This window comes from Hyla sarda, chromosome 5, assembly GCF_029499605.1.
Source record: "Hyla sarda isolate aHylSar1 chromosome 5, aHylSar1.hap1, whole genome shotgun sequence".
NCBI lineage: Eukaryota > Metazoa > Chordata > Amphibia > Anura > Hylidae > Hyla > Hyla sarda.
In genome coordinates this window covers 282352781-282376484 of record NC_079193.1, presented here as the reverse complement: position 1 = coordinate 282376484, position 23704 = coordinate 282352781, and the positions used below count along the sequence as shown (strand labels likewise).

At 41.6% G+C, this 23704-nt stretch overlaps 1 protein-coding gene across 9 annotated transcripts in view; it reads right to left on the bottom strand.

Moving 5' to 3' along the window:
• SPIDR (scaffold protein involved in DNA repair) overlaps positions 1-23704 on the bottom strand; it is a 1058688-nt gene that overhangs the window by 227554 nt on the left and 807430 nt on the right. For all 9 annotated transcript variants that reach the window (XM_056521841.1, XM_056521842.1, XM_056521843.1 and 6 more), the window contains 2 exons: positions 13982-14125; positions 12980-13039 (listed from right to left, as the gene is read on the bottom strand). In XM_056521841.1, the coding sequence (XP_056377816.1) occupies positions 12980-13039; positions 13982-14125 (204 nt within the window). The remainder of the gene's footprint in view (positions 1-12979; positions 13040-13981; positions 14126-23704) is intronic.

Here is a 23704-nt window from a genome sequence, read left to right as displayed (position 1 = left end):
CTGGCACCACTTGATTAAAAAATTTTTTAAAAAAAAAATAATTTTCCACCGGAGTATCACTTTAACGATTTAGGTGTTTCACAGGAATAGCAGCAAATTGAAGGAGAAAATTCAAAATCTTGTTTTTTTACACTGGCATGTTCTTGTAGACCCAGTTTTTGAATTTTTACAAGGGGTAAAAGGAGAGAAATCTTCCTAAAATTTGTAACCCAATTTCTCTCGAGTAAGGAAATACCTCATATGTGTATGTCAAGTGCTCTGTGGGTGCACTAGAGGGCTCAGAAGGGAAGGAGCGACAGTGGGATTTTGGAGAGTGAGTTTTTCTGAAATGGTTTTTGGGGGGAATGTCACATTTAAGAAGCCCCTATGGTGCCAGAACAGCAACCCCCCCCCCACATGGCATACTATTTTGGACACTACACTCCTCAAGGAATGCAACAAGGAGTACATTGAGCCTTAACATCCCACAGGTGTTTGAAGACTTTTAATTAAATTTGGATGTGTAAATTATAAAAAATAAATAAAATATTCACTAAAATGCTAGTTTTCCCCAAAATTTAACATTTTTATAATTGGTAATAGGAGAAAAAGCCACCCAAAATTTGTAACCCCATCTCTTCTGAGTATGGAAATACCCCATGTGTGGACGTCAAGTGCTCTGCTGGCCCACTACAATGCTCAGAAGGGAAGTAGTCACATTGCGCTTTTGGAAAGCAAATTTTGCTGAAATGGTTTTGGGGGGGGGGGCATGTCGCATTTAGGAAGTCCCTATGGTGCCAGAACAGCAAAAAAAAAACACATGGCACACTATTTTGGAAACTACACCCCTCAAGGAACGTAACAAGGGGCACAAAGGTGTTTGACAAATTTCCATTTTTTTCACTAAAATGCTGGTGTTACCCCAAATTTTTCATTTCCACAAAGGGTAATAGGAGAAAATGCCCCCAAAATGTGTAACCCCATTTCTTCTGTATATAGAAATACCCCATATGTGGATGTAAAGTGCTCTGTGGGCGAACTACAATGCTCATAAGAGAAGGAGCGCCATTGAACTTTTGGAGAGAGAATTTGATTGGAATAGAAGTCGGGGCCATGTGCATTTACAAAGCCCCCCGTAGTGCCAGAACAGTGGACCCCCGCCCCCACATGTGACCCCATTTTGGAAACTACACCCCTCACAGAATTTAATAAGGGGTGCAGTGAGCATTTACCCCCCACTGGCGTTTGACAGATCTTTGGAACAGTGGGCTGTACAAATGAAAAATTACATTTTTCATTTTCACGGACCACTGTTCCAAAAATCTGTCAGACACCAAGTGTAGTTTCCAAAATGGGGTAAAATGTGGGGGGAGGGGGCACTGTTCTGGCACTATGGGGGCTTTGTAAACACACATGGCCTTCAATTTCGGACACATTCTCTCTCCAAAATACCAATGGCGCGCCTTCTCTTCTGAGCATTGTAGTGCGCCCGCAGAGCACTTTACATCCACATATGGGGTATGTTCTTACTCAGAAGAAATGGGGTTACAAATTTTGGGGGGCTTTTTCCTATTCTCCCTTGTGAAAATAAAAATTTAGGGTAACACCAGCATTTAAGTGAAAAAAAATTATGTTTTTTTTTTCATTTTCACATCCAACTTTAACGAAAATTTGTCAAACACCTGTGGGGTGTTAAGGCTCACTATACCCCTTGCTACATTCCGTGAGGGGTGTATTTGCCAAAATGGGGTCACATGTGGGTATTTATTGTTTTGCATTTATGTCAGAACCACTGTAAAATCAGCCACCCCTGTGCAAATCACCAATTTAGACCTCAAATGTACATAGTGCGCTCTCATTCCTGAGCCTTGTTGTGTGCCCGCAGATCCCTTTACACCCACATATGGGGTATATCCGTACCCAGGAGAAATTGAGTTGCAAATGTTATTTTTTCCTTTTACCGCTTGTGAAAATTAAAAGTATGGGGCAACACCAGCATGTTAGTGTAAAAAATTAAATTTTTTTACACTTACATGTTGGCGTAGACCCCAATTTTACCTTTTCATAAGGGGTAAAAGGAGAATAAGGCCCCCAAAATTTGTAACGCAATTTCTCCCAAGTACGGAAATACTCCATATGTGGCCCTAAACTATTTCCTTAAAATACGACAGGGCTCCGAAGCGAGAGAGCGCCATGCGCATTTGAGGCCTATTTTGGGGATATGCATCTGCCACCAATTACCCTAGGGCAGTGTCTCCAGCTGTTGCAAAACTCCCAGCATGCCTTGACAGTCAGTGGCTGTCCGGAAATACTGGGAGTTGTTGTTTTTCAACAGCTGGAGGCTCCGTTTTGGAAACAGTGCCGTACAAGACTTTTTTTTTTATTGGGGGGGAGAGGACTGTGTAGGAATATATGTATATGTAGTGTTTTACTTTTTATTCTGTGTAGTGCAGTGTAGTGTTTTTAGGGTACATTCACACAGGCAGGGGTTTACAGTGAGTTTCACGCTGGGAGTTTGATCTACGGCGGAAAATTTGCCGCATCTCAAACTTGAAGCAGAAAACTTGCTGTAAACCTGCCAGTGTGAATGTACCCTGGGGCAAACCTCCAGCTGTTGCAAAACTACAACAGTTGTAGTTATGCAACAGCTGGAGACAAATTGTTTGTGCAACACTAAGAGTTTGTTACTTAACTCAGTGTTTTGCAACCAGTGTGCCTTCCAGCATGTACAGTCTCTGGAAGGCATGCTGGGAGTTGTATTTTTGACACAGCTGGAGGCACACTTGTTAGGACGAAAACTCTGTTTCACAACCAATGTGTCTCCAGCTGTTGCAAAACAACACAGCATGCATCGACAGTTGAAGGGCATGCTGAGAGTTGTAGTTTTGCAACAGCTGGAGGCACACTGCTACAACTCCCAGCATGCCCTCTGGTAGTCTGTTCATGCTGGGAATTGTAGTTATGCAACAGCTGGATGCACACTTTTTCATAGAAAAAGCCTCCAGCTGTTGCATAACTACAATCCCCAGCATGCATAGACTACCAAAGGGCATGATGGGAGTTGTAGTTGGAACTCCAGCTGTTGCAAAACTACAACTCCCAGCATGCCCTTTGGCTGTGCATGCTAAGAGTTGTTGCTAAGCAACAGCAGGAGGTGAACAGTCCTCACCTCCAGCTGCTGCCACCGGGACCCCCGCCAGACCGGGGAAATGTAGGAGACCCCCGCCGGCCCCGGTCGCCGCCCCGATCGCCACCCCGATCACCGTCCAGCAGGACATTGATTGGTCGGTCGTTCCGACCGATCAATCACGTGATCGTGAGGTGGCACCTGTGCCTACAGCCTTGGTACAGCCTCTTGTCTAAGTCAGATATATAATGAGTCTCTTACAATCTCTTGTATGGCTAGATATATACTTCATATCCAGTTGTGATCAAAAAAAGTCATCAACAGTTGGCCCAAAACTACACAGGGCAACCAAGGTCCAGAGTAACTTAAAGAATACCTGTCACCAAACTAAACTTTTAACCCCTTAAGGACGGAGCCCATTTTCACCTCTAGGACGAAGCCCTTTTTTGCAAATCTGACCACTGTCACTTTAAACATTAATAACTCTGGAATGCTTTTACTTATCATTCTGATTCTGAGACTGTTTTTTCGTAACATAATCTACTTTAACATAGTTGTAAATTTTAGTGGTAACTTGCATCCTTTCTTGGTGAAAAATCCCCAAATTTGATGAAAAAATTTAGCATTTTTCTAACTTTGAAGCTCTCTGCTTGTAAGGAAAACGGATATTCCAAATAAATTTTTTTTTGGATTCACATATACAATGGGGGACATTTACTAATCTAGTCTATTCTGGGTATGCTTATAGACCAGCGTATGTGGTAGTCTCCTGTCTATTGTGCTCCTAATTTATCAAAGGTCTCCCAGCCCTTGATAAATTCTGTGCTCAGACTTCAGGGTCTACAGCTTAAACTGCATTTAGACCTGCTCCAACATGGTCTGACTTTTCAGCGTATTTTGGGCAGATGCGACTTGTCGCACAAAAGTCGCACTTGATAAATTCAGCACCAATGCATTTTCCAATGCATTTCCGTCTAAAATAGACTTGCATGCATCATGTTCTAAAAATCCTCTACAGCAAAAGTCGCAGAAAAGTCGCACATATTTAGACTGCGACTTTCTGTGCGACAAATTTAGACAAGAAAAAACTAGTCTAAATCGTTTGATAAATCTCCCCCAATATGTCTACTTTATGATTGCATCATAAAATTGATGAGTTTTTACTTTTGGAAGACACCAGAGGGCTTCAAAGTTCAGCAGCAATTTTCCAATTTTTCACAAAATTTTTTAACTCACAATTTTTCAGGGACCAGTTCAGGTTTGAAGTGGATTTGAAGGGTCTTCATATTAGAAATACCCCATAAATGACCCCATTATAAAAACTGCACCCCACAAAGTATTCAAAATTACATTCAGTAAATGTTTTAACCCTTTAGGTGTTTCACAGGAAAAGCAGCAAAGTGAAGGAGAAAATTCAAAATCTTAATTTTTTACACTGGCATGTTCTTGTAGACCCAATTTTTGAATTTTTACAAGGGGTAAAAGGAGAAAATGTATACTTGTATGTGTAACCCAATTTCTCTCGAGTAAGCACATACCTCATATGTCTACGTAAAGTGTTCGGCGGGCGCAGTAGAGGGCTCAGAAGCAAAATAGCGACAAAGGGATTTTAGAGAGTACGTTTTTCTGAAATGTTTTTTTGGGGGCATGTCGCATTTAGGAAGCCCCTATGGTGCCAGAACAGCAAAAGAAAAAAAAACACATGGCATACCATTTTGGAAACTAGACCCCTTGAGGAATGTAACAAGGGATAAAGTGAGCCTTAATACCCCACAGGTGTTTCACGACTTTTGCATATGTAAAAAAATTATTTTTTTTTCACTAAAATGTTGGTTTTCCCCCAAATTTCACATTTTTTAAAGAGTTAATAGCAGAAAAGACCCCCCAAAATTTGTAACCCCATCTCTTCTGAGTATGGAGGTACCCCATAAGTGCACCTGAAGTGCACTGCGGACGAACTACAATGCTCAGAAGAGAAGGAGTTATATTTGGCTTTTTGAGAGCAAATTTTGTTCGGTGGGGCATGTTGCATTTAGGAAGCCCCTATGGTGCCAGGACAGCAAAAACAAAAAAAACATGGCATACCATTTTGGAAACTAGACCCCTTGAGGAATGTAACAAGGGATAAAGTGAGCCTTAATACCCCACAGGTATTTCACGACTTTTGCATATGTAAAAAAAATTGTTTTTTTTCACAAAAATTTTGGTTTTCCCCCAAATTTCACATTTTTTAAAGGGTTAATAGCAGAAAAGACCCCCCAAAATTTGTAACCCCATCTCTTCTGAGTATGGAGGTACCCCATAAGTGGACCTGAAGTGCACTGTGGGCGAACTACAATGCTCAGAAGAGAAGGCGTCATATTTGACTTTTTTGAGAGCAAATTTTCTCGGGGGGCATGTCGCATTTAGGAAGCCCCTATGGTGCCAGGACAGAAAAAAAAAAAAAAACACATGGCATACCATTTTGGAAACGAGACCCCTCACAGAATGTAATGAGGGGTACAGTGAGCATTTACCCCCCACTGGTGTCTGACAGATCTTTGGAACAGTGGGCTGTGCAAAATTTTTCATTTTCACGTACTACTGTTCCAAAGATCCGTCAGACACCTGTGGGGTGTAAATTCTCACTGCACCCCTTATTACATTCCGTGAGGGGTGTAGTTTCCAAAATGGGGTCACATGTGGGTGTGTTTTTTTTTTGCGTTTGTCAGAACCGCTGTAACAATCAGCCACCCGTGTGCAAATCACCTCAAATGTACATGGCGCACTCTCCCTTCTGGGCCTTGTTGTGCGCCCCCAGAGCACTTTGCGCCCACATATGGGGTATCTCCGTACTCGGGAGAAATTGCGTTACAAATTTTGGGGGGCATTTTTCCCTTTTACCTCTTGTGAAAATGAAAAGTATAGGGCAACACAAGCATGTTAGTGTAAAAAATTTTTTTTTTTTACACTAACGTGCTGGTGTAGACCCTAACCCTATGTAACTATGTAACTATGTAACTGTTCCTTTTCATAAGGGGTAAAAGGAGAAAAAGCCCCCCAAAATTTGTTAGGCAATTTCTCCCGAGTACGGCGATACCCCATATGTGACCCTATTCTGTTGCCTTGAAATACGACAGGGCTCCAAAGTGAGAGCGCCATGCGCATTTGAGGCCTGAATTAGGGACTTGCATAGGGGTGGACATAGGGGTATTCTATGCCAGTGATTCCCAAACAGGGTGCCTCCAGCTGGGAGTTTTTGTTTTGCAACAGCTGGAGGCTCCATCTTAGAAACACTGCCGTACAATACGCTTTTTATTGGGGTAGGGGGGTGGTAGGGGGGGGGGGGGCAGTGTACGTGTGTATATGTAGTGTTTTACTCTTTATTTTATGTTAGTGTAGTGTTTTTAGGTTACATTCACACTGGAGGCAGATTACACTGAGTCTCCCGCTAGGAGTACATTCACTGTACTCCTGTACATTCACATGGGAGGGCGGTCAAAACTACAACTCCCAGCATGCTGGGAGTTGTAGTTTTGCAACAGCTGGAGGCACACTGGCTGGAAAACCTTGAGTTAGGTTCTATGACCTAACTCAGTATTTTCCAAACAGTGTGCCTCCAGCTGTTGCAAAACTACAACTCCCAGCATGTACTAATTGCGGAAGGGCATGCTGGGAGATGTAGTTATGCAATGGCTGGAGGCACGCAAGTACAACTCCCAGCATGCCAAGACAGCCTTATGCTGTTCCTGAATGCTGGGAGTTGTAGTTTTGCAAGATTTAGAGGAGTTCAGGTTTTAAATCACTGTCCAGTGGTCTAAAAACTGTGGCCCTCCAGATGTTGCAAAACTACAACTCGCAGCATGCCCAGACAGCAAACTGCTGTCTGGGCATGCTGAGAGTTGTTGTTTTGCAACATCTGGAGGGCTACAGTTTGAGACCACTTAGTGATCTACAACCTGAACCCCTCTAAATATTGCAAAACTACAAGTCCCAGCATACCCACACAGCAAACTGCTGTCTGGGCATGCTGGGAGTTGTAGTTTTGCAACATCTGGAGGGCCACGGTTTAGAGACCACTGTAAACTTTGGCCCTCCGGATGTTGCTAGGCAACAACTCACCTAGCAGGACCCGGAAGTATTGCTGCCGCCGCCGCACGTGGGGGAGGATCGCGCTTGGGGATCCGGGATCCAGGTAAGGGACCTTCAGCGCTGACCTTCCCTGTACAGTTCCCCCATTTTGCCCGGACACCGATAGGTGGGCAAAGCGGCCGACCAATAGCAGGGATAAGAGGGGTGGCACCCCTGCCACCAAACTCCTATCCCTTCAGGGGGATCGAGGGTGTCTCGAACACCCCTGATCCCTCTTATTTTCCAGGTCACTGGGTCACCAGTGACCCGTATGACCCGGAATCGCGCAGATCGCAGGTCTGAATTGACTTGCGATTTGCGCACATCGCGGTCATGGGGGGGGTCTCAGGACCCCCCTTGGCGATGTGCCGGGATGCCTGCTGTTAGATAACAGCAGTCATCCCGGCCCGATCACCGCTATCGGTGACGCGGCGCTCCCGGAACCCAGTGACGTAAATGTATGTCGCCGCGTGCCAAGTGACAGTTCGCGGCTCCGTACATGTACGTCGCTCGTCGTGAAGGGGTTAAAGGGGTATTCCAGGCAAAAACTTTTTTTATATATCAACTGGCTCCGGAAAGTTAAACAGATTTGTAAATTACTTCTATTAAACAATCTTAATCTTTCCAATAGTTATTAGCTTCTGAAGTTTTCTGTCTAACTGCTCAATGATGATGTCACGTTCCGGGAACTGTGCATGATGGGAGAATATCCCTTGCATGATGGGAAAATATCCCCATAGGAGCTGGACAGCTCCCGGGACGTGAGTCATCAGAAAGCAGTTAGACAGAAAACAGCAACTCAACTTCAGAAGCTAATAACTATTGGAAGGATTAAGATTTTTTAATAGAAGTAATTTGCAAATCTGTTTAACTTTCCGGAGCCAGTTAAACCTGGAATACCCCTTTAATATATTGTTCCTTATGTAACTATAAGACACTGCTATTTACTTCCTGTTAAAATTCTCCACCTTTATATGTTTTTAATGTGATTGAAAAAACGGCCACTAGGTGGCTCTGTTCTGTTCCCTGCCGCTAGTCAAACAGTTAGTTTGGTCTCCTCCTAGCCTGGCAGGAGAACAAACTCAGGAAGTGCGTGCGGGGCGTGGCGAGGCACACCTCTCGCAGGTTTCAGTGACATCACGCCTGCTGGGGAACGCCCTCTTTTTACTGCCGGGAGCTCACACAATGTGAGCAAGGGGAAAGATATGATACACAGCTTTTTAAAGCTCGGAAAAAGAGCAGGAGGGGTGTTAGGAGTAGTTAGGGAATATAATCTGAGTAAGGCTGGGTTCACACTACGTTTTCCCCCATACGGGAGCGCATACGGCAGGGGGGAGCTAAAACCTTGCGCTCCCGTATGCCTTCCTATGCGCTCCCGTGTGTCATTCATTTTAATGAGCCGGCCGGAGTGAAACGTTTGGTCCGGTCGGCTCATTTTTGCGCCGTATGCGCTTTTCCCCCGGACCTAAAAACTGTGGTCAACCACGGTTTGAGGTCCGGTCGTAAAAGCGCATACGGCGCAAAAATGAACCGACCGGACCGAACGTTTCACTCCGGCCGGCTCATTGAAATGAATGACACACGGGAGCGCATACGGTGACATACGGGAGCGCGAGGTTTTAGCTCCCCCCTGCCGTATGCGCTCCCGTATGGGAGAAAACGTAGTGTGAACCCACCCTTAGTTTAGAAACTATGGTTTGATGACAGGTACTCTTTAAATTATTTTCTGCTATACCGACAGCTGTATTTTGGCATTGTTCATGGGCATTTATAAGGAAAATACCCTGGAGAAAACCACAGTGGCAAATTGCATGCAGTGATACACATGCAATGTTCTATAGAAACATTTCCAAAAATAAATGTCACAAACATCTCCACATGCATATACACACTTGGTATATGGTTCTCAAGACTGAATGTGTTACATAAAAGCTTGTATGCCATTATTGGACTTATGCCACTAAAACAGCAATCAATACCTTTCAATAACTTTCTTGAGGTAATGCACAGCACTAAAGAACAGCCTGGAACTTGCAGTCCTACAACAGCTGAAGAAGCTGTTGCCTTCTGTCAGTTAATCATGGCTGTCAGTGTGTGAGGTCAGTACTGATGTAAAACTATTAATTATACATTTTAATATCTTTTTAATGCAGTGAGAAATTGTTACTTGAGGGTAGCACACACTTAGAGCTGCATGAGAAATATGTGAGCCATGTGTTCTATTACGCAGTGGGAGAGAAAGCTGAAATCAGTTCAGTCTGTTTGTGCAGCTTTTTAACATTTACATCTTGTTCTCTGTACTGTCCCAGGAATGATCAAACATTGCTATGCTTCTGATTTTTGACAGTAGAGATACTAAACAAAGGGCTACTTAATGCAGTGCAACCTATAATCCCATTCATTAATTCTGTATGTCACCAAATTTTATGCTGTTATACTAAAAGAAAAGCCATATAAAATATGCACTGCCCCTACCCAACTATTCTCTATCAGCTGGTAACAAATAACCTGTAATAGCCTTTCATCAGTAACACCCTGAGGTCCCACATGCCAGGATGAGCTAGACTAGAACTAATCAGGAAGATTCATCCTTCTCACTCAAGGGCTCCAGCTACACAGACAGGAAGGCTGATGTGAGCCCAGACTGGCCACAAGGACAGATAAGGAGTGGACACAGTTAAGGGACATCAGATGTCAGCGTCTTCCTTTGTGTCTGAAGAACAGTAGCAGAAAAGTGTAGTACCATGTCAGCAACTGATAAGAGCAAGAAAAAAAATTGTCTCTACTGATTATGTGAGTACATTGTGATTGCAGCCCTTCTGGGGTTCTTCATCATACAACAACAATCTGATGAGTTTATTACAAACATAGAGGCATATTCATCATTATTGGCCGATATCCTTATTAGCCGATGACCAGTATGAAAGATCAATTTTCTAAATGGAAATTGGAAGGAATAGCACTGAAACAATAACATATTGGTATGTTTCCCCACCTCTGCCAGGTCCTAAGTCTCACCACATGTGACAGTAGCAGTCCATTATTACCAGCTGTGCATTTTTGAGAAAGTTCCCTCATGGGCAAAAATACCATTAGATAGTGTACAGCATCCGACTTGGAAAGTTAATACTGTATATGGTAAGTTCCGGAGTCCCCAGCATAAGTGTGCTGGTGATGTCACTCTACACTATGCATATATTCACTCTACTTAGCGGTCACCTGCACTTCTTGTTGCACAAGACTGCCTGGGCCAATGATTAACTCGAACAGTCCCGTATACAGTGTACAGTGACACCATCAGGGCACCTCTGCCAGGAATGCAGTGATGGTGCTGGACCATGAGCAACAGGAGGGGTGCGTTTTTGTTTTGTTTTTATTAATTTACCCATCCAATGCACATTTTCTGCGATTTTATGGACGCATTTTTACAATAAAATAAACACTGAAAATACACTGTGTGAATCTAATCTAGCCTTAGGCAGCATTTAGCTACAAACATTTTGAAAAACGCAGTTGCAATGTGTTATCCCAGCCTAAGGTCAGTTTTACTTAAGCATATAGTGGGCACAATTTTTATCCCATATAATTGCTGAGTGTCCAACTGTGGCTTAATGAATTGGAAACAGCAGCTCTATGATACTAATTCACTCAGCCATAATAGGGGCACAAATATATGCCCATAATACACCTGTGTGAAATTAGCCTAATACGGTACTTTTTTTTTTTCAAAGTAATTAACATCTCAATAAGCAATTTTCAAAGCGATTTTTATTATTTATATTTATTATACGCTGGTACTTTAGAAAATCACTCAAGTTGTCATTTAAAAAAAATAAAAATAAATGCCTGGGTATTGCAGCCTGCAGGGGTAGGAGGGGTGCGGTGGTGGGAATAGAGTAAAAAAGGCATACTTACCTAGCCCCAGTCCTCTGCAGCTCCTGTTTGCCACTGTCTGGTACCCTGATCCAATCACCGTGAGTGGCGAGTGATTGGCTGAGCAGGCAGTTCCTGCTCTGCGTGTTTGTCTTGTAAGCAAGAAGAAGGTAGAAGATTGAGTGAACAGGAGTTGCAGGGCAAAGGGGCTGAGTAACTACAGGTAATGTCTAGTAAGTAGGTATTGTGCACAGGTTCTAATCTAAGTAAATGAACCCAGGTAAGTTAGTTGCTGGACATCGGACACTTGCCTTGGAAACCAAATCAACCAGTGCAGTTGCATCTCTCCACAACCCCAATGCCAGACTGGGAAGAAGAGAATGCCTGAACAACTACTTTATTAAATCTGTGTTTAAAGGGGTATTCCATCAGAAAAAAAGAAATTTTACAGATTTGTAAATTACCTCTATTTAAAAATCTTAAAATTTCCAAAATTTCCTCATAGCAAACCTCTCCGCTCTTGATAGTTCCTGACACTGACAAAGGTGGCATCAGAGAGCACTGTGGTCAGACTGGAAAGAACTACGCAGCTTTCTCTGGATTATACAGCAGCTTATAAATACTGGAAGGCTTAAGATTTTTAAATAGACATATTTTACACATCTGTTTAACTTTCTGGCACCAGATGATTTGAAAACATAATTTTTCCTCCAGTGTACCCCTTTAAGATAAAGAACATGGTCTGTGAGCTACCAGTTTGGGACTGAAAGATGACAATGTCTGCCCAGTAGTACAAAGCCAGCAAGAGAAAATGTATAAATTATTAAACAAAACAAATGAATAAATAATACAATATAATTAAACTTCAATCCATATTATCTAAAACAAACAAGTGGCAATACAGTGACCCCCCGACATACGATCATTTCAACATACAATGGCCTCTCAGAGTCCATCGCATGTGGAAGGCAGCATCAGCATACAATGCTTTTGTATGTCGGAGCCATTGCATAAACGTCTCTCCGGCAGCGCAGACTTCTTCAGCTGCCACCGGATAGCCGTTTACGGTGCCCCGTGTTATTCCGCTGATGATCACTTGCCTGTCCTAGGGGGAACCGGCGCGTCCTCTTTGGGATACCCTGCATCGTCGGTGCTCTCCATCGTCATCATCACATCGATGCGCACACCGTCCCGTCATCCAATAGGGGCGACGTGCGTAGCGACAAGATGGCGGCGACGGAGAGCGAGGATGCCGGGGAAGCAGAGGCCTTGCCGGAGCGTCGGGGACACCCCGGGGATGCGGCAACAGCGATGGACGGCGACATCCAGGGCAGCGGTGACGAGCGGTGACGGGTCCAGAGCGGCGGGGACACGTGAGTATAACCTCCAATACCAGTGGTCTTCAACCTGCGGACCTCCAGATGTTGCAAAACTACAACTCCCAGTGTGCTGGGTATTGTAGTTTTACAACATCTGGAGGTCCGCAGATTGTAGACCACTGTCTTATACTTTACATTGCACGGATCCCTCAACATACGATGATTTCAACAAACGATGGTCCATTTGGAATGGATTGTCATCGTATGTTGAGGGACCACTGTATATATAGAAATCCCTGCAATGTAAACGTCATGTCCTGTGGTAATAAGTACACATATGGTGTAATGTCCCCTGAGTAGATTTACGTGTTCACACAGAACCTATGTGACTAGTGATCCATGTTTGTAGACTGTATTCGGTACTGTTAATTATGGCAGTAGATGATATATGTACTAGTCTTTGATTAATTGTTGTAGTTTACATCATTATTCACATGTAGCAGAGTGAAGCTTGGGTCCAACACTTCTATCTAAACAACCATCTCTCTGGAGAAAAAACATGAAACTTTACCTCAGGCTTAACATATATCACTGTTGCCCAAAAGCTGCATCGCTGGCTCAAAGCGGTCATCTAGAAATTAAGGTGGAGAGAAAAAAATAATAAATAGCAATAAGTAAATAAAATGAACAGACTAATGGACATACGTACATGGTATAATTTATCAATGTTATGCCATCACATAAACTGGTATGATGCCATTACTAGATTAATCCAGTTTAAACACAATTCATTTGCACTCTTCACATACTTTCTGAAATGTTCATCCTTGCATTTCCAGATCAAAATTATATCTTACCTTGGTGTAAAACATTACTACAACCCTTATAGTGGTGCATAAAACAAATCTGGCTGCATATGATAAAATTTACATTTTACACAGAATATTCACCATAATCAGACATTCACTGTATTTTGTTGCTGCACTTCCTCCTTGAGTTACAGTAAACCAAAACAATTGCGATGCCAGACTAGCAGAACGTCTGGATGATTGGAATTACAAAATGAACTTTTTTTTAGGGAGCATTTACATCATGATTCTTACATCCATCTATTCACAAATCTTATCCAACTAATGCACCCATTTTGATCCCTTTACATTTTTGTCTGATTTTCTTTGTCAGATGTAAAATTGTGTTTTATCAAAATTTTTTGTCCTGATTGAAAAACTGATTAAAATCGTATGAGATTAATTTAAACATTACTGTCTACGTGAAACATATCACTATCCATTTTCATCCATTTAAACAGACACAATTTATTCCCTGCACATGCGCAGTAGCTTCAGAACTATTTAGAAAAATTACAAAACATAACAATAAATGCAATTAAAAAGAAAATGGACATAAACATGTAAAGACGTTCTACCATCGTTTTGGCGATATGATACAATTTTAAACCAACCATTTTACAATCCGTTTGACGTGAAGAAAATGATCCTTAAGTGGAAGGATTTTACTTTGACCTACATATGTCCTTAAACTTTTAGATCCCATATTATGTTTAGTGAATTACCTGAAGGATTTCTTTAAGATTGTGAATTACAGTTGGTAGGTACAGATCAGCAATAGCATTTGTTTGCTTTATATTGTCACCGCCCTTCTCATGATGAATAGCAAGAACATAACAGAAACTGGGAGTAGGAAGGTTACCCGGTACCTGCAGAAATTGTAAGTAAAATAATGGCATTAGTAATCTAATGAAGAAGGAAGGATTGCTGCAGAGGCCAGTTACAAAAAAATTATAATAATAATATCTCATGGTATTCCTTTACAACTCCTCATAACTCCCCTCATGAAATCTTCGGAAATGACACAACTTTTTTGTTCTCCTCTTGTCTTCCCTCATACTGCTGCTTTTAAGATTTCTACTGTGCATCCCGCATGCTCTGGAACTTGTTACCCCAATACACTAGACTCTCCTCCATCATTAAAACTGTCAAATGCAACATGTAAACCCACCATTTAAGAAAAAATCTAAACCTACAATAACATTGCAACAACTACAGTACTTTATAAGCAGATTCTGTGCTCGCCTATGACTTTTCCCCCTTTCCTTAAAGGGGTTCTCCGGTGCTTAGACATCTTATCTCCTATCCAAAGAATAGGGGATAAGATGCCTGATCGCCGGGAGTCCCGCCGCTGGGGACCCCCGTGATCTTGCACGCGGGAGCGTGTTCGCTTCGGGTCTGATTACCGGTGACCACAGGGCCGACGGCGTGTGATGTCACGCTCCACCCCTTAATGCAAGCCTACGGGAGGGGGCGTGATAGCCGTCACGCCCCCTCCCGTAGGCTTGCATTGAGGGGCGGAGCATGACATCACATGGGGGCGGGGGCGTGACGTCACACGCCGCCCACCCTGTGGTCGCCGATAATCAGACCTGGAGCGAACACGCTTCGGGGACTGATTACAAACGGGGTGCCGCGTACAAGATCACGGGGGTCCTCAGCGGCGGGACTCCCGTGATCAGGCATCGTATCCCCTATCCTTTGGATAGGGGATAAGATGTCTAGGCACCGGAGAACCCCTTTAAAGATTGTAAGCTGTTTCACCTTTTGTGACAGTCATTCATTCATTTAATTTTATTGTATTTTTACAAATGGCCTTTTATAATAATAATAGTGATAATATTAATAGGGGGGGCATAATTACTGGAAAAACAAGTGTTCAGATGGCCATTATCATGTGCATGGCCAGGTTAAGACCTGGATTACGTATAAAATTAATAGTCTAACAAATGTGCTTTACATACATCTAAGCAGAGTTCAGAGGCTACAAATTATGACTAAATGAGCAGGAGGGAGAAAAACAGGAAAAAATATGGGGCGCTCCCTTGTGTAATATTTAAAAACAGACGGGATAGATAAACACTGCAAATACCCACCACTAACACCCAAGGTGTCGTACTGACCTTCTGTGGATATACAATGAGGCAAGAACACCTTGTACCATGAGGTTTAAGGGTATGCTGGAGTAATGGAAGACAGTTTTCTGCTTTCTGCTCTGACCCCTTTTTATCCGTGATCCCGAGGGGTACGGAGAAAGTTTAGCAAAAGAGAACATGCAAAATGGAGGGGTTCTTGAGAGCGCTACTGCATACAGAGATGAAATAATTTCAACATACGGCAAACATTACACAGGACTGGCTTTTATTCAAAAAGTCAAAATGATACAGGACAACGCGTTTCGGCACACACGTGCCTTCCTCAGGCCGAGCCAACACACAGGGAACCTCGTCAGGACGACAGGCTGTAAATTGTTGTGGACCTGAGGAAGGCACGAGTGTGCGCCGATACGTGCTGTCCTGTATAATTTTGACTTTTTGAATAAAAGCCAGTCCTGTGTAACGTTTGGCGTACATTGAAATTCTTTCATCTCTGTATGCAATAGCGCTCTCAAGAACCCCTCCATTTTGCATGTTCTCTTTCGCGACAAAATGAGCAGTAACTGGGTTTAGATGCACCCTCCAGATGTGGATAAGGAAGACGTCATTAAGGGTTAAGTTAATTAAGAATAATAATAATACATCATGTAATTTGGAAAAATGTGTAATATTTCACCAATGATGAATTCTGGTTGTGTGCTCAGAGTTAAAGGGGTTATCCAGGAATAGAAAAACAGAGCTTATTTATTTCACGAACAGCTCCCCATCTGTCTCCAGGTTGGGTGTGGTTCCTTAGCTCAGTCCCATTGAAATTAATGGAGCCAAGTTGTAATACCACACCCAACCTGGAGACAAACGTGGAGCTGTTCTAGAAAGAAATTAACTGTTTTTCTATTCCTGGAGAACCGCTTTAATAGGCCTTTTTCACAAGGACATTTTTAGTCAAACTAGCAGAGGATTGCCCGGTGTAAAAGGCACACATGCTCATTCGCTAACTGATTGCTGATATACAGAAACGTTTGAGAGGCGTTCACTGCCAATAACTGGGTCCTTTTGCCGAACACCAATCAACTTGTACATAATCGATCTGAAGCCGTATCAGGCAGCTAGCTGCTCACGTAAAAAAGGAAGCGTTATTGAACTTTCCCATTTTAAACCAGTCAATTCTTGCATAGACGTTATATGATAAGCACAGTCCTTACAAATGTGTGTACATTGCATTTACATAGATGCCAATCAGCTGAATGAGTTTACACTGTGTTATCTCAGCATCACTGGAGCTCAAAAGTACAAGGTTTTCAACAATTAAACATTATAATGTGTTCATCGGAAAATACATTTCAAGAACTGTGCAAGGGAAGATGCTAAATAACTGGCAAGACATGACATTTTCACCTCCTTATATTCATTGGCTTTAATCACTAACACACTAGTTTTTTGGGAAAAGCTTGGAATGGAATGAATTTTCGAATGAACCCCTACACTTGGTACAAACAACTGGGAGTTAATTAAAGTCTGGTACATTCAATTGATCTGGATTAATGGAAACAGCTGCTTGGCCACTAATATTTTGTTCTTTGCATGCGAAATTGTTTAAGCATAAAAATATGTTCGTCCTTAAAATGTTTTAAGCATCTAAGGAAGATTTAGGTCTGTTCTACGCAAAATAGCCAGTAACTAGAGAATATAGCTTTAAACAGTCATAATTTAATTCAACAGGTTGCAAAACATGAAGTTGTTGCCATGATGATCACATACCAAGGGTTATCTGCAATTCCTATTTTATGTGATCAACATGCCAAGTATGTTTGAAAGGATGAAATTCATTGCCCTTGCCATTAAAAATGAAAGTTTCTACATAGATATAGTACAATAAAATAAGTAATAATTTACATATACAACTTGTCAAAGGCTCACAAAACCATTTTAGTTATAAACATTTCTTAAGCTAACATGTGCTCCTGCCAGTACAAGGAATGTTTGCATTTTTCATTATTATTAAAACATTGCTTTAAATGTAAGCATTATTGTGCTCTTATATACTAAGTAAAATTAAGAGAAATATACCGTACATGAAAAAAAAAAAAAAAAAACACAAAATAGCATCAATCTTCAGCCAGAAACAGAATGCTCAGTTCTGACTGGATATATGACCTAAAAGTCCCTTTAAATGTTTCTTAGTTGGAGTGTCCCATGGAAATAAGAGAGTGGTTGGTCTGGCCTCTGCATGAACCGCAAGACACAGCCACCAATGTAGGCTGCCTAACATAACTACACCTCATACTGCCCTACTATCTGCATTATCAAACACTCATTTGGGTAAAAGTGTAAGTATTTTGGCCTGAGAGTAAATTCAGTGAAGTGATTATAGAGAAAAAAAGTTAATTACATTATTTGCGTAGAGTAAATAATGTAATTAACTTTAAGAGTAAATAAGCAAGTTAATAAGCAATCTAAGCACCCCATGAAGCCCTTTCAGTGTGGCCAGAGCTTAGTGTGACTGATATGGAAAGTAAAAATGCATGTTCCACACGTTTCAGTCCACACAATCATATCTGTTAGCTATTTAACAGCTAGATGAGACAAAGGATATGATTATGTAACTAAAATCTTCACTAGAATGGACATTAAAGGGGTACTCTAGTTGAATATATATATATATATATATATATATATATATTTTTTTTTTTTTTTATCAACTGGTGCCAAAAAGTTAAAAAAGATTTATAAGTTACTGCTACTTAAAAATCTTAATTCTTCCAGTACTTATCAGCTGCTGTATACTACAGAGGAAGTTGAATTTTTCTAATACTGGTGCCGATACCAGACCATTAAAAAAATAAAAATTCCTCTCACCTTCCCTACGCTCCACCGATTAAGCTTTTTCATTGTTCACTACGTTATCCGGAGTGGTGCAGGGCCTGCTGCTTGATGGCGTAATTTCAGGGCGCAGGAGGTCCTACACCACTCCATCTGCAGAAGAAGGTCCTGCACCAATAACACAGCGATGGATGTACAGGGTGGGCCATTTATATGGATACACCTTAATAAAATGGGAATGTTTGTGATATTAACTGCCTGTTTGTGGCACATTAGTATATGTGAGAGGGGAAACTTTTCTAGATGGGTGGTGACCATGGCGGCCATTTTGAAGTTGGCCATTTTGAATCCAACTTTTGTTTTTTTAATAGGAAGAGGGTCATGTGACACAACAAACTTATTGGGAATTTCACAAGAAAATCAATGATGTGCTTGGTTTTAACGTAACTTTATTCTTTCATGAGTTATTTACAAGTTTCTGACCACTTATAAAATGTGTTCAATGTGCTGCCCATTGTGTTGGATTGTCAATGCAACCCTCTTCTCCCACTCTTCACACACTGATAGCAACACCGCAGGAGAAATGTTAGCACAGGCTTCCAGTATCCGTAGTTTCAGGTGCTGCACATCTCGTATCTTCAGAGCATAGACAATTGCCTTCAGATGACTCCAAATATAAAAGTCTAAGGGGGTCAGATCGGGAGACCTTGGGGGCCATTCAAATGGCCCACGACGACCAATCCACTTTCCAGGAAACTGTTCATCTAGTAATGTTCGGACCTGACACCCATAATGTGGTGGTGCACCATCTTGCTGGAAAAACTCAGGGAACGTGCCAGCTTCAGTGCATAAAGAGGGAAACACATCATCATGTAGCAATTTCGCATATCCAGTGGCCTTGAGGTTTCCATTGATGAAGAATGGCCCCACTATCTTTGTACCCCATATACCACACCATACCATCAATTTTTTTGTTCCAACAGTCTTGAAGGGATCTATCCAATGTGGGTTAGTGTCAGACCAATAGCGGTGGTTTTGTTTGTTAACTTCACCATTCACATAAAAGTTTGCCTCATCACTGAACAAAATCTTCTGCGTAAACTGAGGGTCCTGTTCCAATTTTTGTTTTGCCCATTCTGTAGCACCTGAAACTACGGATACTGGAAGCCTGAGCTAACATTTCTCCTGCGGTGATGCTATCAGTGTGTGAAGAGTGGGAGAAGAGGGTTGCATTGACAATCCAACACAATGGGCAGCACAGTGAACACATTTTATAAGTGGTCAGAAACTTGTAAATAACTCATGAAAGAATAAAGATACGTTAAAACCAAGCACATCATTGTTTTTCTTGTGGAATTCCCAATATGTTTGATGTGTCACATGACCCTCTTCCTATTGACAAAAGTAAAGTTGGATTCAAAATGGCCAACTTCAAAATGGCCGCCATGGTCACCACCCATCTTGAAAAGTTTCCCCCCTCACATATACTAATGTTTCACAAACAGGAAGTTAATATCACCAACCATTCCCATTTTATTAAGGTGTATCCATATAAATGGCCAAACCTGTATAGCATTTGTAGATGTATGGAGCAAAATATGATAATTTATTATTGAGTATAGACAGAACTGTACAAATGTACATTATTAAAGAAAATCAACTCTGGTAAACAACCAGGTTTGTGGAAAGCCACCATATTACCAAACCAGCAGTATCAAATCCAGTACAATTGAGTCCAAAACACAACAAAAGTTATGTTCTCTAATGTGCTCTATCAAGAGCTAGAAAACATTTACAACAATCTAAATGAAAGTAAAAATGTAACATTTTATGTAGTATTAATATTTTCAAGATCTCCAGGATGTCTGCTAAAATAAAAAATAAAAAAATATTCCTCCCTCCCACTTGCTGCTCCCGGTCTTCACTGTACTCTACTTCCTGGTGCAGGGGTCAATACATCAAAGTGCCACTCAGTCAATCACTGTCCACATTGGGGTCCTACTGTCCAGAAAGAGGATAACAGCAAAGACTGGAACAGCAATACCGACAGGGAGCAGGGGACCGTGAGAGATAATTATACAACTTTTTTGTTGAAACAGCCACCCTGGGCTTCTTTATAGAAAAAACAACAACTTTTTGCCAGAGTACCTTTTTAATTTTGGTGGCAGTGTTTTGTTTTTTTTTCTATTCCATTTTTACTTTCTATATTTTAAATAATCCTGAAATCTTGCAATTTTCATTATGGCCACTACGCCTAATAGTAAGCTGACACTTTTAGTCAGGCACGTATGAATTCAAAAAAGGCGACACTAGTATATAGATATGATAAGAATAGGACATTCACAAAAAGTTATGGTCAGATGCCACTTGCACCCAAAAATATCCACAGCATACATATACATAAGTATTGTTTAATCTAACATCTAGCTTGCATCAGGGCTTTTATTAAAAAACATAAATAAATCAGAAATCACTGTGTGACACCAGCCTTAAAATGCTTTCACACCTGTAATCTTGATGCAGTTTATTTTAAACGAATAACAGGTGTGTATTGTATCTAGTGGGAAAATATATAGGGAAGGTTCGACTTTTCTTTAATAGATTCCCCTTCTGCGCATGTGAGTTTTTTCTTAAATCAATGTTAAATTTCATGTGCATGTTCATGTACATAAAACTCTGTTGCATTAGGGTGCTACTATGCACTGGATTTAGCCCTGAAGATTAACATTCTGAAGGAGGCTAATACATTGTTTCATTTCTGCTAATGGTTACCATATTAAGCAACAAGAGCATTAATTTGTAATTCTGTACCTGTTTACAGAACATTTACTTTCTCAGAAAACAAGCAGAGGTCTTCAAAGGGGTACTCCGGTGGAAATTTTTTATTAAATTTTTTTCAAATCAACTGGTTCCCGAAATTTAAACAGATTAGTAAATTACTTCTATTCAAAAATCTTAATCCTTCCTTTACTTATCAGCTGCTGTATACTAGGGATCGACCGATTATCGGTATGGCCGATATTATCAGCCGATAATCACAATTTTGGGTATTATCGGTATCGGCAATCACCTTGCCGATAAGCCGATAATGCTGCGCCCCCCGCAACGCCCCCCCGCCCCGCCGCACCGCGACCGGCGGTGATAGGACTCAGGACCCCCGGACAGGCAGGGGGAGAGAAGCGGGTGGTGGCGCAAAAGCCACTGCAGTGCATTGATTTAAAGCGCCCGCTTTAAATCAATGATCTGCAGCGGTGTCGCGGGGGGAAAAATTGCCGATAACTTATACCGGAATATCGGTATAAGTTATCGGCATTAACCTCCACCGATTATCGGTATCGGCCCTAAAAAAATGATATTGGTCGATCCCTACTGTATACTACAGAGGACGCTGTATAGCTCTTCTCTGTCTGACCACAGTGCTCTCTGCTGACACCTTTTTCCATTTCAGGAACTGTCCAGAGTAGGAGCAAATCCCCATACCAAACCTCTCCTGCTCCGGACAGTTCCTGATATGGACAGAGGTGGCAGCAGAGAGTACTGTGGTCAGACTAAGAAGACCTATTCAACTTCCTCTGAAGCATACAGCAGCTGATAAGTACTGGAAGGCTTAAGATTTTTTAATAGAAGTAATTTATAAATCTGTTTAACTTTCTGGTACCAGTTGATTTGGAAAAAAATATTTTCCACCGTAATACCCCTTTAATGGGGTATTATAATGATTCTCCAACTTGGCACTGTATGTTCCCAGTAGCTGAGGTCTTTTGAGTATGCCAAAAAAGGCATTTCCTCTACATAATTGTGCTCTTAAGGTGACTGTTTTCATCAGTAAAATTGACTTAAAGAGGCACTGTCATTGTAAAAAAAACTTTTCATATGTTGCAGGACTCATTATAATATGACATTTCACAATATACACCTATTAAAAAAAATGTAAATTTTCACCTGAAATTCAAGCTCAAAATAGCCGCCATTAGGGGTCGCCTGTCTTTTAGCCAGACAGACTAGTCTAGATTTTACAGCATACTGGATACCGGCCGTAAAGCATACCGGTATCCAGTATAGGAGATTTCTATTGAGTGTATGCAAAACTACAGATAAAGGATGTGTGGACATGTTGGGAGCTGTAGTTTTACAACAGCTGGAGACAACACTGCTCTAACAGTTATTTACAAACATTGCAGCTTCAGTTGTTACTAAACTACAACTCCCAGCATGCTGAAATAGTCAAAGCTTCCTCGGAATCCTGATCAGACATTCAGGAGTCTGTGAAAGATGAATGACACACATAGTGACAGCTATGCTTATTAGCATCCAGCTTTACTAGGAAAAGATAAAACAGATAGAACACGTATTCATAAAAATGCTGTACTTTTATCTAAAAAAATCCTTGCACTAATTTTATAAAGATCTATTCTTATATTTATAAATTTTATCCTGTTATGAATTCACCATAATGTCTTCTGATTACTGCAGGCAAGCTCCAAGTATCTTTCTCTGTGTAACATGACACAGCATAAAACCAGAGAGGAAAGGGTTATAGAGTAGAGTGTACTGATTGGCTGACTGCACAGGCTTGCTCCTGTGAGGGAGACAGACTGACAGGCCCCCTCCAGCCTGCACAATGAAAAAGTAACTCACCAGCAGATAAATGCTTATATCTCTGGATATATAGGTCCGAGACACATACAAATTATATGCACATGATCAGGATTGGGTCCTGAGTAACATATAACTTTTTTTTTTTTTTTTTTTGCACTATGACAGGTACGCTTTAACTGCTCTAAATTCACATTATATTTTATTGTAGCATGTATATAAATGTAAAAGCTCATTGTTCCTTGTAATCATTATTATGGTATGGCAGCATAGTACAGTACAACACCTTAGCATTTATTGTCTTTTACCTCTTTGTAAGTTCTCAACAGAAGTATCATCTACACTCCTCAGAGCTCGAAATGCTGGCCTAATAGATTTGATGGCTTTTCTTAAAAGATCAGCCTCATTTCAACTAATCCTACAGCACATAAGGGGAGATTTATCACAACCTGAGTAGAGGAAGAGCAGTGCAATTGCCCATAGCAACCAATCAAATCGCTTCTTTCAGTTTTCAGGAGCCCTGTTCAAAATAAAAGAAGCAATCTGATTGGTAGCTATGGGCAACTGCACCACTCTTCCTCTACACGGGCTTTGATAAATTTCCCCCATAGTTCTGTATAACTCTTGTCTGTCAAATAACCAATAAGACGGGCGTGGCCTGCATGGAGAGCTGAGCGGTCGCACATCTCTGTGCTCCTGCTAGCCCAGCTCTATTTATCCTGCTTAATTATTCTTAAGGGGCTCCAACTCACTCCTCTGGTGCTCCGGTGGTTGAAGAGAGTCGGCGGGTCCGGTGCAGTTCGGGACCAGGGCTTCTGTGGCTGGGGCAAGGATCCCTGCAGAACTGCCGACAGCCAGCGAAGGGAGCGGAGGAGGCTGCGGTGCGGCTACCAAGTGACAGGGACGACGTGGAGGCAGTAACAGTGGGGGAAAAGG